This window comes from Ctenopharyngodon idella, chromosome 5 (genome assembly GCF_019924925.1).
Source record: "Ctenopharyngodon idella isolate HZGC_01 chromosome 5, HZGC01, whole genome shotgun sequence".
NCBI lineage: Eukaryota > Metazoa > Chordata > Actinopteri > Cypriniformes > Xenocyprididae > Ctenopharyngodon > Ctenopharyngodon idella.
This window is the reverse complement of record NC_067224.1, coordinates 37,716,537-37,736,165: the sequence shown is the minus strand read 5'-3', so window position 1 is coordinate 37,736,165 and position 19,629 is coordinate 37,716,537. Positions and strand designations below refer to the sequence as shown.

Genomic DNA, 19,629 nt, shown 5'->3' with positions numbered 1-19,629 from the left:
TTTTAACTTGTCTGTTAACTAGTTTTAGGTTGTTGTTGTTGTGAATAATAGGCTAATGATAATGAAATAGGGCCGAATGCAATAGGCAACCACATTTGCTGCCTAAATACTATAGTTTTAGTAATTATTTATAAGTAAGATTTCATGTGACACTGCTGATGTTGATCAGTTGAATAGTCTTGCAGTGTGAGAAATAAGTTTTAGAAGGACAAATATTACATGTAATCTCCAATTTATGAGGACATGAAACTGCATGCATACACTACTACCGTACTTTTATTCAACAAATAAGGATTCAATTGATCAAAGTTACAATAATTGATGCTACAAACATTTTAAGCAGAACAATTGTTTTAAACATTGATAATAATAATAAAAGTTTCTTGAAATCAGCATATTAAAATTATTTCTGAAGATAATATGAGACTGAACACAGGAGAAATGATGCTGAAAATTCAGCTTTGCATCACAGAAATAAATATACTGCAATTTATTTAAATATGAAACACTTGTAATGATATTTAATAATGTATTTTGAACAAATAAATGCAGTCTAGGTGAGAATAAGACACTTCTTTCAAAAAAAGATCCCAAACATTTGAACGGTAGTGTAGTATAAAAAGAATTAGGTAAATGTTGTTTACAATGATTTTACACAAAGTCTAGCTTGTCATTGCTCCTCACATCATGTCAATACCCATTTTGTAAGATATGTTTTAAAGCCTAAGGTCACTAATGCCATCAAATCCTCTTCTAAACATCATTCTACTGAACTTTTGTTCCCTTAACGCCAGAAACCATGATCCATCAACTATGACTTGATCCAATTTTCCATGTGGAGGAGTGTGAGGCTAGATTCAAATCAGTTTAGTTTCAGTTGTATGCAAGTTCAAAAATACATTTGCCGTTCTATATGCCTATATGGATTGTCCACAATGTTTTTTTTTTTTTTTTTTTGAATAAATTTCAGCTCTTTTTAAATGCAGCATTCATTTTTCCACCCTGTTTCACTCGGAGGTTTGGGAGTGTTTCTTTGGTGCTGTTGAATAAGTCTTCAAATTCTTGGTCCACGCAAATGTCCTATACAAGAAAATTGATTTTAGAAATAAAGAATACCAATAAATATCAACGGGAATATGAGAAATGAATAAGTAAGAGTCACTCACAGAGAAGTCCAAGAACTCAACTGCAGATTCTGGGTTTGCTTGAACAGATTTTAGAATGGCGAAGCATCCCGCTGACTGCATTGGGTTCCTAGACATCTGGATCATACCGAAAACCAACAGAATTACTCATAACAAAGAAAGAAATGCCATAAATCTCTTTTGACGCAGACTTGAAAGCTTACGCTTAAAAGCCACTTTAGTATTACTTGCTTCAATAATTCAGCTGATGTTCCTATTCTAATGTTTCGTACTTTGAGAATTCGTAGAGTTGAGTTCACTTTGAGACCCAGTGCAAAATGGATGGCTCCTTCAAAGGGTATGCGATTATTGCTGCAGACAGAAAAAGACAATAGTTAAGTATTTTTAGCAATGAAAGTAAAAGTGTTTATGGAGGCGCTTGTCATTTTATTGAATGTTTGCTAAGTCTGGTGTTTGTTGATTTTGCCATGGCAAATAAATCATGAATTAGTGTGCATTGTGAACATTCAAACAACTTTAGCAGACAAACACTGAACAATTTCAACAGTCTAACATCTCATAATTACAGCAATAAATCAAGACAACTGTCTACGTACACATAAAAAAAAGAATAAGTGAGGACAGTCTCACATCCTGCAGTCCATAAATACAGTTATGATATATAACCATACTATGGCGACAGTACCTAATGTTGAGGTCCTCCAGTGTGTTGTTGTGTTTTAGTGCTTCCTCTAGAGCCACAGCTCCTTCTTTGCCCAAGCCATTGTACGACAAATCCAGGGTCCGCAAGAAGATATTTCCCTGAAAAAAACAAATCCAACAGACCGACTATAGTAACATGTGCAGAAATTAAGTGCTCCTTTTTTAAAGGGGTCATATCATATATCAGATTAAAAATAAAATTAAAAAATAAATGAATATATTTTAAAATATTAATAATTTAAAATATATTAATTTTTTTTTTTTTCAAATAGGCTGTTTTTGTGCAAATTAACTTCAATAAACATCTAGTTCAGTCATGAAACTCTAGAGGGCACAGGCTAATAGGTCCTCTACAAGCAATCTGTAAGGGTTAGTTCACCCAAAAATGTCATTTATCACTCTCCCTCATGTCATTCCACACCCGTAAGACCTTCGTTCATCTTTGGAACACAAATTAAGATATTTTTGATAAAATCCGATGGCTCAGTGAAGCCTGCATTGCCAGCAAGTTAATTAACACTTTCAGATGCCCAGAAAGCTACTAAAGACATATTTAAAACAGTTCATGTGACTACATTCGTTCAACCTTAATGTTATGAAGCGACGAGACTTCATTTTGTGTGCCAAAAAAAACAAAATAACGACTTTATTCAACAATATCTAGTGATGGGTGATTTCAAAACACTGCTTCATGAAGCTTCTAAGCTTTACGAATCTTTTGTTTCGAATCAGTGGTTCGGAGCACGTATCAAACTGCCAAAGTCACGCGATTTCAGTAAATGAGGCTTCGTTACGTCATAAATGTTTCGAAATTTCAATGGTTCACCACTGGAGGGCGTGACTTTGGCAGTTTGATACATGCTCCGAACCAGTGATTCGAAACAAAAGATTCGTAAAGCTTAGAAGCTTCATGAAGCAGTGTTTTGAAATCGCCCATCACTAGATATTGTTGAATAAAGTCGTTATTTAGTTTTTTCTGGCACACAAAAAGTATTCTCGTCGCTTCATAACATTAAGGTTGAACTACTGTAGTCACATGAACTGTTTTAAATACGTCTTTAGTAACTTTCTGGGCATCTGAAAATGTTAATTATCTTGCTGGCGATGCAGGCCTCACTGAGCCATCGGATTTTATCAAAAATATCTTAATTTGTGTTCCGAAGATGAACGAAGGTCTTACGGGTGTGAGACCTTCAGCACGCTATCAGAGTTTCTCTGAAATCCTCTACCTCCCCCAGCTCCACCTGCCTAGATCTGCTATGGGATTTATGTATGTCTATTTATGCAGCAGCAGCATATCTTACATGCTCACAGCAGCATATCTGTGTATCTATTAGCAGTAGAAAGTCATATACTTGCAGCAATAATCAACAGCAACAGCAGAAACAAAACAGATCTGGTCCGCCAAGACCAAATACATTAACACTGCCATATTCAATAATATGCTAAAACTATTCCAAGAGTTGTCATCATCATGATGGAAATGCTCTTTTTTATTGAACAGGGGAGGTATGTTTTCATTGTTAAATGAACTCTTTTTATCTCAAAACATCAAGTAAACTTTGATTCCTCATGATAAGACCCCTTTACTGCATAGAACAGTGGATCTAACAGCATTCTACTCTATCTGAGTTGTTAAATGTTAAATGTTTAGGCTAAAGTAAATTCTTAGCATGAGTGACTGACTCTGGCAGAGGATGGACTTTTCTCTTACCCCCAGGCCTTCGGCAAATGCAATGGCTCCTTTTCCTCGAATGCAGTTCCAAGCCAGATTGAGTGACTTCATTGCTGTGTTCTCGGCAATAGCAGCACCCAGGATTTCCCCTGAGGGGAGGAGAAAGATGGAGAAGAGCAACATGGGGGAGTTGCTGTTATTAATTCAGTGTATTATTGTGCCTTCCACTTATAATTTGATTTCTGTATCATCTAACTGACTAGTAACTAGTAATTTAGGCCCTAAATATGGTGGTGCCCTTGTGAGTGACCCTCTTCCTTCAATAAAAAAAAAGTTATAATAATATAATATAATATAATATAATATAATATATAAATATGTGTCAAATATTATCTTGAAAACACTTTTATTTCTATTAAATTGACACTGTTTTTTCATTATGTCCACTCATAGATTACCTTTAGATGCATAAACCTGAAGAGAAACTAAAATCATGATTATCCAAAAAATATTAATCACCACAACTGTTTTACAGACTGATAATAATAAAAAATATTTATTGAGCAGCAAATCAGAATATTAGAATGATTTCTGAAGGATCATGTGACACTGAAGACTGAAGTAATGATGCTGAAAATTCAGCTTTTTCATCACAGGAATAAATTACATTTTAAAATATAATCAAATAGAAAACCGTTATTTTAAATTCTAATAACATTTACTGTATTTTGAACAAATAAATGCAGCTCTGGCAAGCAAACAATCCTACACACCCCAGACTTTTGAACTGTAGTATATTACATAGCTAATAAAAAGCATTTCCTCAAACTGTTTGCATTTTCAAAGCTCTTAAATAAATAAAAACTCAATGAATATCATATTTGATTTATATAACCATATGAGGCCTTATTGACCACATATTCAGTGGTCACAAGGGTTGCCTGCCAAGAATAAGCAAGCTGTGTATGATTATAAAAAGAAAGCCATCACCATATGTAATATTAACATAGATGTGCCAGTGGAATCTGTTAAGGATGTATGAATCATGGCAGGTCATGGAGAAGTTCCTCTTGATGATGATATGCAATATTTTATTGAGGCAATTTCCCTATTTTCACACTCTGTCATTCATGCTGACAGCTACGGGGCTTTAGGACTATATTCTATATCCCTCATCATCATACTGGAGTTTCTGATAATTTGAGATCCGGCCCTCTGGATATCTCAGATGCTTGCAAATAAGAAGATATTGTGCTTGTGTTGAAGCTGAATATCATTTCAAATTTGCATTGCAGTTAAGAAGAGAGCACTTAGCTATAAAAGAAAACTACATTATTTTGAAGAATTGCTTTTCTATGCATTCACACAGAAAGGTATGAATAATCTTTGGTGAGCCAGATGTGTTTGAAAACAGGAGATTTTAAAGGGTTAATTCACCCCAAAATGAAAATTACTCTATGATTTACTCACCCTCAAGCCTTCCAAGGTGTATATGACTTTCGTCTTTCAGAAACACAGTCTGAGTTATATTAAATAATGTCCTGGCTCTTCCAAGCTTTATAATGGCAGTGAATGGGAGGCCTGATTTTGAAGCAAAAAAAAAAAACGCATCCATCCATCATAAAAGTACTCCACACGGCTCCGGGGGATTAATAAAGACCTTCTGAAGTGAAGCGATGCATTTTTGTAAGAAAAATATCCATATTTAAAACTTTATAATCTAAAATAACTAGCTTCCAGCAGACGGCCGTACACATACTGCGCAAGTCGACTTACGCCACAAGAGTAACCTGTGAATAGGGTGACCAGACATCCCGTTTTTCCCGGGACAGTCCCGTATTTCAGCTCTATTTTTAGGGTTCCCAACTTAAGAAAAAATCATGTTTTGTCCCGTATTTCATCTTTCCTTAAACTTCGTTACAACTGGGTGATCATAGGAGTAGTAGTAGTAGTGTTCTGTCATGCAAGAACAGCCCAATCAATTCGTCATAGAAAAAAAAAAAATCCATCCAATCACAATTCGTTAACGATTAGAGAATCACGCTGAATGACACAGACCAGAAGCGCTCTCGCGCGTGTGCGCTCACTCGCTCGCTCTCGCTCTCTCTCTCTTTTTCCTTGCACGCGATCAGTTCTCCTTGTGCCTGAGTGGTCAAATGCACGCATAGTTGTCAAAATGTCCATCGTGTGGAGTATCTAACATACATACAGTCGGTTATGGCCTAAGTGGACGTAAACAGGTGGGTGAAAACAGGATATGTGTCAGTATATTACAGGGGTGCCCAAACTCGGTCCTGGAAGGCTGCTGTCCTGCAGAGTTTAGCTCCAACCAGCTCCAAAACACCTGCCTGGAAGTTTCTATATGCCTAGTTAGATCTTGATTAGCTGGTTCAGGTGTGTTAAATTGGGGTTGGAGCTAAACTCTGCAGGACAGCGGCCCTCCAGGACCGAGTTTGGACACCCCTGGTATATTACATCCATGGATTCGGTCTTAAAGGGACAGTAGCCTAATTAAATATTTGTCATTAATGTTAATAAAACAAGAAAAGATGTTAAATAAATGTAAATAAATGGTAAATAAAACTACTGTATCTGAAAAACAAGTTGATTTAATTTGTATCTCTATCGTATTTGTTGTATTGTTTGTAATTTGTTTGTAAATTTCTTTTTTATATAACAACAATATATACTGCTATAACATGCTATATATATATATATATAGTGTGAAATAAAAATAACATGGTCATATTGCCCACCCCTTGCTCACCCGTCCCGTATTCCACCATGAGAAATCTGGTCACCCTACCCGTGAATGACGTAGGATGCAGGAGTAGGGTAAGCTTAGACGCCTCTCATGATTTAGAAAAAATAGGGCTGTGCAACAAACTCAAGCTCCTCTTCTCTTATATCGAAATCCTCCAACATTTCTCTTTAAAATTTCTCGTTTTAGAAGTCTAATTCGTGACTGTTGTTTTGTTTTGCTCTATCTTCTGTGCTTCCGCGTTCATCATTACGTCATGTGTCGGGTCAGAGGTCACTCTTCTGCTGCAAATCGATGCGTACGGCCATTTGCCGGAAGCTAGTTATTATAGTTAATAAAGTTTTAAATATGGATATTTTTTTACGCTTCGCTTCAGAAGGCCTTTATTAACCCCCTGGAACCGTGTGGATTGCTTTTACGATGGATGGATGCACTTTTTTTTGCTTCAAAATCGGGCCCCCCATTCACTGACATTATAAAGCTTGGAAGAGCCGAGATAACTCTGATTAACTGCATTAATAACTGTATCAACGGTATTATTCTGTTATCAAGGCTCAAGCCTTCGTTACTAGTTCTGAAATGACGTTTTGAAATTAGCAACGGAGGCTTGGGATGAGATGCGTAAGAAAATAATCCCACACACAATAGTGTTTTAAGGACAAAAATCTGACAAATGTCTTGAAATACAACATCGGAACAGTGTCTTCAGGTGTGGTAACCGTAGTATAAGCGGAATAATTGACTCCGGGACGTTGAATTCTTAGAAAATAATGCACACCCGAGGTGCAACGGGCATTACCACCTCGGGTGTGCATTATTTTCTAAGAATTCAAAGGCCCGTCGTCAATTATTCCTTACATAATGTTTGCCGAATTATATAATGGAATGTTCCCTTCATTTTTGCATAACCAAGAAAAAAAAAGTTTTTTAAAACATTTAAAAATCGGATGTTTGAAACATTCAGAAATAACGTTTTCATAACTTAATAGGAACATTAGCAAAATGTTCTTAGAAAATCTTTTTGTTAGCTGGGTTTATCCACTTTGGAAAGCATCGTCAAAAAGCTAATTTTTCACGAACAAAAACGTTGTCTCATTGTGAACAGAAGGCCAAAATGAAAAAGATGCATTTACGAATGTATCCGGACTAATGTAGTCTGAGAGTTATCTTTTGCTTGTTGAACTGAAACTAAATTATCCAAGTTTTGTGTCAAGACATTTTATTTTATTACACTCAGGATTGCTGTAAAATCATCTGTATAATCAAAGTAAGAGAAACTGACATATTTAATTTGATTCCCATTGTGGAATATTGCAGTGAAGGTTAATGTTCTTCTATTGTTATGCATATGTTAGGTCAAATCTCAAGCAGTTTTCTTCTAGTACTTGTCCTAGTGGCCATGCAATAATCTTCCACTTCAAGTGTTATGTGCAACCATTCAACACTGGGCAGCCAAATACCACTAAATGCCCCTTTAAAAGCAAAGTTATTGAAGAAGAGGTCTGCCGTAATCATGTCTAAGCTCAAGGAGTGAACCTTTCACAGCAAGCTTTTCACATCATCTCACACCTGCCATATCTCCGAATCTGTTGTGACTCAGGTCGAGGTGCTGAAGTTTCTGGTTGCCGATCAGAGCTGGAGACAGGTGTCTGGCCGCTCGCTCGTCCAGATGGTTCCCAGAGAGGTTGAGAGAGACTAGAGTAGTGTTTTCCAACAGCATGCTGGACAAAGCCCTGGCTCCATGTTCACCCATTCGGTTTTCCGACAAATCAATTTCTGGGAAGGAAAAACACAATCATCTGCACAATCATAAAAGTTCATGAAAAGCACAGTGAATGATAAACAGTGTTGGGGGTAATGCATTACAAGTAACGTGAGTTATGTAATCAGATTACTTTTTCAAGTAACAAGTAAAGTAACGCATTTTAAATTTACAACTAAATATCTGAGTTACTTTTTCAACTAAGTAATGCAAGTTACTTTTTTTTCTTCCTATCTATTGACTGTGTCCTATTCTTCCCCGTTCCAGAATGGCAACACAACTGAAAAATTAGTTTGAGCTGCGCCCTCTACTGTACAGGCGTGAATCTGCATTTCCTTCAGCCTGAGGATTATTCATTTAACTTTTGGTGAAAATTAACTTTAACTTTTACATTTGCCAAAAATAGAACTTTTATTTGTTATTAAAAAACAAACAAGCAAGCCCAGCCCAGACGAGAAAAAGTATCACAAAAGTATTGTAACATTAATTTCCATTAAAAGTAACTAACACAATTAGTTACTTTTTTAGGGAGTAACACAATATTCTAACACATTACTTTTAAAAGTAACTTTCCCCAACACTGATGATAAGATAAACATCACTTTTTTTTGCATTTCCTTCAGCCTGAGCTTATTCATTTCACTTTTGGTGTGAAAGGGCCTTTACATTTGCCAATAAAATATAACTCTGTTTTTTAATATAAAAAAACAAGAAACAAAAACCAACAAAAAACAAGCTAGCCCAGTCCAGGTGAGAAAAAGTAACACAAAAGTAATGTAATGCATTACTTTGCATAAAAAGCAAGACCATTTGTTACTTTTTTAAGGATTAACGCAATATTGTAATGCATTACACTCCACAATCACACACAAGTCAAATGAAGAGCCACTGCTATGAGTCCAGTATCTCTCAAACATATTTTATTAAAAGTTCTCGCAGGAATTATTTTACTATACCTATAGGTTTTTTTTTTGTTTTTTTTTAAACTTGTTACTCACCATGAAAATAGCCAAGGAAGCTGGCATGGTGTTAAAACACCAACCAACCAGCTGTTATTTAGTTAATGTTTATTGCATTATTTTAGTGTCTCGTGTTGCTCTGACTGATGGTGTTTTTTCTTTGATTGCATGACACTGTGCACATTTATACGCAAGTATTGGCCTTGTTTTATGGACAGGCCACTTACTATGATCTCTGATTCATCATGTGATTTTCTGTTTTACCACCTGCATTATTATGGTGATTATTAGTATATTTTAAGGCAAAAAGCAGATTTTGACAATTCAAGTAATAACAATGTGATTGTGTTATTTTCTGGCAACCACAGCTGCAGTTTTTATCATAAATTTAACAGAACATTTTTTTGAGTGAGATGTTAAAATTACTTCTAAAATTACTTTATAAAAAATAGAATCAAATAAAACAATATGTACAGTATATGTATGTACTCTACATCAGCTAAATTTAATTCTATCCATATATTTTGGATGAATATGATGAGAAATGTTTAAGTTCATATTCACTTATCTTGAGATTGCAGATTTTGGTATCTTGGCTGATCTGAACACAGCAAGCGTTATCAAACTCGTATTAAATTGAATACACTGAAAAAAAAATGTCATGTTTAATTCAATGTCTTGCTTGCCATTTCTTTGTAAATCTTTGTGAAATTTACTAGCAATTTCTGAGTGAAATTGTTTCAAAGTTAATCCTACAACCTTTTTTTTGTGTGAAAGTTTGCTTTTAATAAATGGACATTACTTTTGTAGAAGAAGAAGAAGAAGTGCTATACAATATACACACCCACATTCACAATACAAACACATTATCAAACATATTATTAAAATACATATTAAATAGATATCTTTTTAGCCTTGAAGGTAGACAAAGATGATATATTACGAAGTGTAAGGGGTGGCGAATTCCATAATTTAGGAGCATTAACACTAAAAGACCTACCACCTACAGTGAATGACCGAAAAAGAGGAATGGACAAAAGACCAAGCTTAGATGATCTGAGGGACCAGGCAGGAGAGTAGGAGTAGAGTAGGTCACAGATATGGAGGCGCAGGACCATTTAATGCCTTAAATGTTAGAAGTAAATAAGTGATGCCACAGGTAGCCAGTGAAGATCATGCAGTAGAGGAGTAATCTGAGCAGAATGCCGGGTGGAGGTGAGAACTCTATGATGTTGTATGATGTTTTGGGGGCTACATTCATATCAACAGAATTAGCTCTATTTCATTATTCTATCATTTGAACTGGATAATTTCCATAAAATTTTCACTAGCAGTCTCAGACATTTGAACACTGTTGTATTTGCTCAGATATCACAATGTAGGACAGGAAAAATAAAACACCTTGCAAAATACTGTGGTTACTAAAAGATTCCAGACTGTCCGATCGCCATGTTCCACTATAAAATACATGACAAGACTGTCTCAGAGATGAGATCAAACAGACTTGAAGTTCACACTGCTAGTGAATCCCAAATAAAAGTCCAACAGAAAATAAGGCAGCACTGTGAATTAGAAGTAGTGTGTGGGATGGTAGCAGTGTGGCTGCAGAAAGTCACCTGTGATGTAGCAATTCTCTTTGAGCATGTCAGCGATGGCAGCCGCGCCCATTCCCTCCATCCAATTATCTCGTAGATTCAGTTTCAGAATGGAGGTGTTGGTTACCAAAGAAACCGCCAGAGCTTTGGTACCCTATAGAGGAGAGTTTTTTAAAATGTTTGACATTGTTTTGTTACCCTTTAGGCCATGTGTCCACCAAAGCATTTTCTTCCTAAGGCCAGCATATTTTTTCAATTCTTTTAAACGGGAGTGCCGTGAATTTAAAAATGGCAGCAGTGTGACAATGTGCTAAGGATTTATTTCAGGCTGAGCGCTATGTGCTTTGTGTTTTTTGCTTCAGAAGACTTAGGCAGCTGACTTGTTGCCTCGTTGCCCTCTCAGGCAATGACTTTGCAGGCAGCGTTTGCGCACAAAGGTACCTTACGAAACTGATTTCGGACAGATTTCTGAGGCAATGTAAAGGTTTAATGGTCTAAAGCAAAAGAGAGTGAGCTTTGGTGATATCTAAACAAACATTTTATTAGTACTTTCTTGCTAGACATGACATCAAAAGTGAAAAACATTGGTCAAAAATGCGCATTTACACACAAACTGACCACCAACCGCAACTTTCAGACGCCATCTTTATTTTTTAGCTCAACTGTCACCAAATGGAACGCACAGGATTGTAGGATATCAAAGGCAGCGAAGGACACGTCTATGCTGCCATCAAAAATCGATCAGATGAAGGTATCTCAGGAGACAGGATTCGGACATGCCTTGATGCCTTCCTACCTTGGAATGCTGAAGGCAGCATTTTAAAGCATTCGGACACAGCCGAAAAAATGTTCAACTTTGTCCATCAGTCACTTTTTACCCAGTCGTCCAATCACAAAGGAGGAGTCGCGGGACAAATACCACACCGACCAATTGTCACATCCTGCTTGTACAATAACAACAGACAACAAGATGGACAACAACAAAATCAACGGAACAAAATCTTCCAAAACAAGACTACTTTACATTTTTGTTGTCATGTTTATATTTAGAAACAAACTATCTGCCAAATCAGATACTAGTAACACTTCCGCGGATGTTCTGTATCACAGCAACCAAAGCATCTCAACTGAATTGAAAAAACAACAACAACAAAACGCTGCGCCGAATAAGCGCCCACAGCTATGCGTTTCAGCTGGCTAAAAATGCTTTGGTGGACACGAGTGCAACAGTCAGGTTCCAAAAGTAAAAAATCCCATTCATTTTCACCACAGGAGAACTGATTTTTAACAATAACTTGTAAACCTTAAAAAAGACCAACTGACATGGTATATGGTTTTACTGAAGCCATCAGCCCTCATTTTTTAACAATTATGTTTAACAGTGGGATTCCTCATGAAAAATTACATTACCCATGATTCTGCAATAAAAGAGAATCGAAACAAACAAATCATGCCAAATAAAGTGCAACAGTCAGGTTCTGGGAGTAAAAATTCCATTAATTTTCTCTATAAGGAAATTGATTTTGAACGATAACATATAAACCTCTAAAGACACACCTGTGAGTTACAAGGTTGTTAATCCACAGTATTTGCTTTTGCTGAAGCCATCAGCCTGCATTATTTTAGCTTATTTTTTTAAATAATCATGTTTAATTCCTGGTGAAAAACTACATTACCCATGATGTTGTACAGAAAACTACACCAATCAGGTTTATCGAAAAAATAAACATGCTCCAAAAGATCTCTTTAGCCCCGCCCACTCCCTTAAAGTACTGCAAATGACCGATCAAGTCCATCTCCCTACGCTCTCTAAATATTGAAATGTATATATATATATTATATATATATATATGCATATTTTGCAATAAACATTTGTAAATGGGTATAGTTTTGTATTTCTCCATCATTTGTCCATCCATTATGCTGTTTGCAGTGCTTCATGGGATTGTAGTTCTAGATTATAGTAGATTGTAGTTCCCTCACTAAAGCCGTTAACTACACAGTCTTGTACCTTTGTCTTTTTTTTCCAATTTTCAAAAACTTTTTTGCTTAAAATCAAAGTTTGTAGTGTTATGATTCACCTCGTAACTGATTGGCTTGGTTCTTGGCTTATAACACTTTAACGAAGATTATTTTAAAATCCCTATGGGAAAAAAATGAATGAAAAAAAATAAATTCCAGAACCAGCAGGCACTGCTGCACTAAATAAACTGTTTAGCACCCAACCACTCTCATGAAGCACTGCAAATTATGTAATCGAGTTGCTCTAAAACTACTTAAATATTTGTATATATGCATATTTTTCAATAAATGTGAAAAACATTGTTTCTATAATTACTGACATATATTTCCGCATTGTTTTTACTTTATGTCATTCGCAATGTTTCTTGGGAATTCTTTCCCTTATTAAAGCCATTAAATACATAACATTGTACCTTTGCCTTTTTGTCCAATTTTCAAATAATCTTTGCTTCAGTTCAAAGTTTGTAATGTTGTGATTCAGCTTGTTGGTTTGGTTCATGGCTTAAGTTATAACTCTTCAACAAAGACTTTTTTAAAATTCATATGGGAAAAATACTTTCAGAACCAATGTTGCTGAAAAAGTGGGCGGACACTGTTGCACTCTGTTGTGCATTATTTCATCTCTGTTTTAAAGTGTGACATTAAATCAGTTTTTTTCTCTTACCTGTGAGCCCAAACCACAATGCATCATGTTGATTTCACTCTGGTTCATATTTCGGAGGAAGTAGGACACAGGAGTTACGTTCAGCATCTTACAAGCCTCTTTGTAGTGAGACTGGCCTGTAGGGTCATATGCTTTTTTTTCATCTAAAACACAATCAAAATACATCTCATTCTTTTGTCTGATAACATATCTCTAGTATAAATGAAGCAAATTGGTAAAATATTGACAACTGCAATGATGATACAAGGATTATTTCTCAATCCATACAGACAAACACAGACAAGAACTAATGCTAGGATGTTATGAGTGAAAAATGAAAATTCTGTCATCATTTACTCACCCTCATGTCGTTCCAAATACGTAAGACTTTTGTTCATCTTCGAAACACAAATGAAGATCTTTTTAATGAAATCTGAGACCTTTTTGTTCCTCCATTGACAGCTACACAACTACCACTTTGACGCTTCAAAAAGTTCATAAAGAGATCGTAAAACTAATCCATATGGATTGAGCGGTTTAGTGCAAATTTTCCAAAGAGACTCGATCGCTTTATATGATGAACAGTTTGAATTTAGGCTTTTATTCACATATAAACATTCATCAACTCACACATCAGTTGTGGTAAACTGAAGCTCAAACATGTTTGCTTGACGTGCGAGAACCAGTGAGGTTCATTCTCATGTTACGCAGCACTTTTGAGAACTTTTCTTTATGAACTTTTTGAAGCATCAAAGTGGTAGTTGTGTAGGCTGTGAATAAAGGGTCAGAAATCTCTCAGATTTCATTAAAATATCTTTCGAAGATGAACGAAAGTCTTACGGGTTTGGAACGACATGAGGGTGAGTAATTAATGACAATTTTTTCATTTTGGGTGAACTAACCCTTTAACACTGTCTGGGGGCAAAAGGAATTTTTCTCCATTGATGGCCATTCAAAACACATAATTTTTTGTAAGCAACAAATAAATTGCAGATATTTCAATGTATTATAATAGATATTTTTGGAACATTGAAAACATGAAATGTATAATTCTATAATATTCTGTAAAAGAAACAATTTTATAATACAATATTATAATTTAGTGTTATTTTAAATGCTATTTTATAATACAAACAATATATACATATACTAATAAATATATTAATATAATTTTATAATTTTGTCCTGTGACTGTAGACTTAAATTTTTTTTATCAATTTGCTGTCTGTGTGAAAAAAATTATGTCTAATAATAATAATACTTTTTATTTATAATGCACTTTTCCCATATTAAATTGCTAGAATACAAGAAATGCAAAACAATAAGTAATAATAATAATGAATCATAAAAAAACAACATAGAACAGATAACATTTAAAAACTGCATAGAATCTGATTTCTTAGAAAAGGAATAATGCATCTCAAAGCATTTAAGGTACTGTGTCTTTCCTGTCTGTAGCTCAAACGGTGCGGGCCAAGATATTCATTGAAGTTTAAAACATAAAGTTAGGGGGTTTTTGAGTAAAAAAAAATAACATTTTCCTTAGCAAGTGCTGTTAATCAGTCGATACAGAAGATAACCAATGTGGAGTATTCACACGTGCAACCTTCCACTCAATTGAACTGAATGAACTGAGATGAACTGGTGTGACTTTGTAAACCAAATACGACAACAATGTATCATTGTTTCTCATTGAGATGCGCAATTATCATGAATGTGGAAAATTCCCAAGCCATTCATTAAGCTATGCGGAGGCACACAGCAGTAATCTAGCAGATGGCTATCTCTAATAAGCTGAATAAACAGCCATCAGAGAGATAGTAAGAGATGGATCGAGCCGTGATTTATGTATATGCAGAGGATTGTGTAGGTGTTTCGGTATCTGCAGAACAAGCAGGTGAAAAATGAAAGAGAGAGAGAGAGAGAGAGAGAGAGAGAGAGAAGCCTGTCTGAAATTACAAGCATGACTCACGGCCGTTTGCCTGTTTTATTCCCCATTGAGTGGAAACATCATATTCTCTGCCCCTTAGCTCTTTGACACCCTCTATCAGAACGTGCATCACCCACGTCCCCCCGCCAGCCCACTCTCTCTCTCTCTCTGTTCATATTCACACTTTCACTTTTAATAAGAACTCTCACTGTGAAATCTGTCGAGTTCCAGGTCTGTGTCAAAATCTTCGTCACCGATGACACACTCTCCCTCCTGCTGCTGTCCATCACCTGGGTGGCCTCGACCTTTATCCACCTCGTCTTCTTCATTTGTATAATCTTCATCCTGATGGGCCAATTTTATGCTTTGATGCTGGCTGGGGGATCTAGGCACTCTCTGAGCAGAAGGATGCAAATTTTCAGGCAGGGAATATGCTCAGAAATGATATCTTGTCATTTAGCAGTCTGTCCAAAGTTTTACTTGAGGTTTCTTTCTTTCTTTCTTTCTTTCTATCTATCTATCGTTCACTCATGTCTATAAGTCTTATAACTTTTTCAAGGCTTTTCCAACATTTTTCAAAACTTTCCAATAAGACTTTGTCATTTCTATAAAACAAAACCTCCATCCACCCACATATCCATCTGTCTACCCACCCATGCATCCATCTATCCATCCATCCATCCATTCACCCACCCATCCATCCATCCACCCATCCATCCATCCATCCATCCACCCACCAATCCATCCATCCATCCATGCATCCATCCATCCACCCACCCACCCACCCATCCATCCATCCACCCATCCACCCATCCATCCATCCATCCATTCACCCACCCACGCATCCATCCATCCTTCCATCCACGCATCCATTCCATCCATCCATCCACCCACCCATCCATGCATCCATTCCATCCATCCACCCATCCATCCACTCATCCATTTCCTCCATCCATCCACCCATCCATCCATTTCATCCATCCATCCATCCATCCATCCACCCACCCATTCACCCACCAATCCATCCATCCATCCATCCATCCATCCATCCATCCATGCATCCATTCCATACATCCATCCATTCACCCACCCACGCATCCATCCATTCATCCTTCCATCCACGCATCCATTCCATCCATCCACCCACCCATCCATGCATCCATTCCATCCATCCACCCACCCATCCATCCATTTCATCCATCCATCCATCCATCCATCCATCCACCCACCCATCCATTTCATCCACCCATCCATCCATTTCATCCATCCATCCATCCATCCATCCATCCATCCATCCACGCATCCATTCCATCCATCCACTCACCCATCTATCTATCCACCCATCCATCCACCCATGCATCCATCCATCCATGCATCCATTCCATATATCCATCCAACCATTCACCCACCCATCCATCCATCCATCCTCAAAACTTTCCAATAAGACTTTGTCAATCCAATATTCCAAACTTGTCTTGACAGACTTTGCTATTCTAAAATTACAGTTATATGAATTTCTATGTTTCACTTCTGAATGGTGCACAATTCTACCATTCACAAGCCATTTTACTTCCACAATGTGACATATTTCCAAATGAAACATACTGTGAGAAAAAAAAAACATACTGTAGGATAGGATTTGATTTTATTGGATTGTGTAAAGTACCAGATTCCAGAATGGAGCCAGATGGTTTGTGGTGAGTGGTTGAAAAGTAACTGTATGTGCCCACTGGTGCTGAGATGAGCGGGCGTTTACAATTCATTTTCTATGGGAGCTGAGCGACAAGCTCATGCGGGGGATTGTGGGATTGACAGTGGAGCGAAGCAAGTGGTGAGAGCATCAAAAAGTTGAGAAAACCAAAACTTTATCCAGTGAGATGTAAACCAACACTGGTCAGGAGCCAATCACATTCCAATCATCTGCTCAAAATATGATAGAGCACGAGTTTCTGATGAATTTGGTGCTTAAATTACATCATTATATACTGTCCAAAAGATTGTAGGGGTCTGTAAGATTTAAAAAAAAAAAAAAAAAAAAAAAAAAATGTCTCTTATGCTGTAGACCAAAAATACAGTAAAATTAGTAATGTTGTGAAATATTATTACAATTTTAAATAACTGTTTTCTATTTTAATATATTTTAAATTGTAATTTATTCCCGTAATCAAAGCTGAATTTTCGGCATCATTACGCCAGTCTTTAGTGATCCTCCAGAAAACATTATAATATACTGAATATTTCCTTTTTATAACCTTTCGTAACATTATAATCAAATTTACTGTCACTTTTGATCACTTTAATCTATCCTTGCTGAATAAAAGCATTTTTTTTAATCTTACTGACCCCATCTTTGAACAGAAGTGTATTATTTTATTTAATTCAGATGCCGTTTGGACACTTTTATGGTGGTTATATTTGGGATGGCTTAACAAAAGTGTATTAAATTGACACTGTATGTTTACTTTGAGTATTTGGAAATTAAGTTTGCTTTTTTTCCCCTTGATTAAATTCATGCAAATTTATTAAAAGTATTCATAAACCACACTGAAGACATTCACACTCACTACTTCCATGGGATGCCAGCAACCAGTGTTCAACCTTTCATAGGCCAAACCATGTCACTTCCCCTAAACCCTAAAATCCGATTGGTTGAAAGGATGTTGATCCAGGAACCTGTATACTCTTTGTCATGTGTTTTCTAAAATACAGGCATAAGAGACAGGGTAACACTTTACAATAAGGTATGATTTGTTACCATTAGTTAACTACATTAGTTAACATGAACTAACAATGAACAAACTTCTGCAGCATTAATGTTAATTTCTACATTTAATAATTCAATTTTAAGATCAAAAGCTGTATTTGTTAACATTAGATAATGCACTGTGAACATGAACATTTTTATGAACATTAACAAAGATTAATAAATGCTGTAAGAATATAATGTTCAGTGTTAGTTTGTGTTTGTTAATGCATTAAATAATGTTAACAAATGAGACCTTATTGTAAAGTGTGAACAGAATTCGTGAAATATGAACAGGGTCACTCACTTGGCCATCAACACTTCCTCTGCTGTAGAGACTTCTGGGTCTGCTGACCGGCCTGCTTGCAATTCCTCCCAAATCCTCTTCTTTTCCACCTTCATCTCCATCATCTTCACAAACAGATGGAAGAATAGTTTCTTTTGTTACCTTTTTACCCACTACCATTCTATGTATGTTTTGAGACTTTGTGATTGTTTGCAAATTAATTTTAATAATGTTTTGTTCAAACTAAATCACATTCGATTCACTCTGGTTTCCCAAGTCAGACAGGATCGATATCCTTAAATTAAATTAAATCTATGAGAAAGCAAATCAGTGCAGTGCTGTCTCCTGTTGCCCCAGACTAACCTGCTCTGTGGGAGGGTCATATTTGACTGACAGTCACTTTGACTAATTGCAGAGCTGCATTTTTGGACAGTTTGTCCATTCAGCAGGGGAGCCTTGAACAGCGAGGGTGGGCTATTGTTCAGCTCATTTGTTTTGTTGACTGGTTGCCATGGTGTCATTTCTCCTCTCATAAAGCCACACTCAATCTTTTTCTGCAGTGAGTGAGTGGCAAGAGAGAGAAACAATTATATAAAACAAAGAACATACTTCTCCTCAGTACAGATATCAGCTTAAATGAAATATCATTTTAGAATTCATATATATATATATATATATATATATTCATGCAAAGTTTTTATAGCCTATATATTTTTATAATTATTTTTAATTTTAGATATTCTACAGTACATATTCTTTATATCATTTATTTTTAATCTAAAATGTCTTAAATAAAAATATATTTAGTTTTTCTTTTGCATAGTTAAATTTTAAAGATCTAAATTTTTAATATTTAGGCTGTCTTCGGAGGCTGCACTCCAAGTGAGGAAGGCATCAAGGCATGTCCGAATCCAGTGTTAGCTTCACTTCCTGTCTCCTGAGATACCTTCATCTGATCGCATTTTGAAGGCAGTAGACGTATCCTTCACTGCGTTTGATATATCCCACAATCCCATGTGTTCCATTTGGTGACAGTTGAGCATTAAAAAGAAAGATGGCGATGGCAAGATGGATGATGAGGCAGCAAGGCAACAAGTCAGCCTAAGTTTTTGGATGCAGCCTTATGGCAACATTTACGTAGGCCTATTATGTGGCCGAGAGAGCTTAACACGCTGGCCCCATTCTTAGCCTAGCCTTAGAAGTAGGGGTGTAACAATACACAAAACTGATGGTCCGGTACGTACCTCGGTTTTGAAGTCATGGTTCGGTTAGAGCAGAGAGAAAAAAACTAAATAAAATTGCTTCTTTTTAAAAATTAAACAGTAGTTTACTGAACAAATTGTGTCTCTGTCTTAAATTAATTCAATTATAATTAAAAGTTTCTTAAGGATATAAAAATTATCTCT

At 36.1% G+C, this 19,629-nt stretch overlaps 1 protein-coding gene across 1 annotated transcript; it reads right to left on the bottom strand.

The window, feature by feature from the left end:
* Positions 1–258: 258 nt before the first annotated feature.
* lrrc74b (leucine rich repeat containing 74B) lies at positions 259–18,570 on the bottom strand. Its single transcript, XM_051895758.1, has 10 exons — positions 18,245–18,570; positions 15,404–15,590; positions 13,286–13,428; positions 10,621–10,753; positions 7,853–8,059; positions 3,562–3,671; positions 1,831–1,946; positions 1,418–1,496; positions 1,167–1,262; positions 259–1,080 (listed from the first exon to the last, which is right to left on the bottom strand). The coding sequence occupies exons 1-10, from the start codon at positions 18,401–18,403 to the stop codon at positions 967–969; spliced, it is 1,344 nt and encodes a 447-aa protein (XP_051751718.1). The 5' UTR covers positions 18,404–18,570; the 3' UTR covers positions 259–966.
* Positions 18,571–19,629: the final 1,059 nt, after the last annotated feature.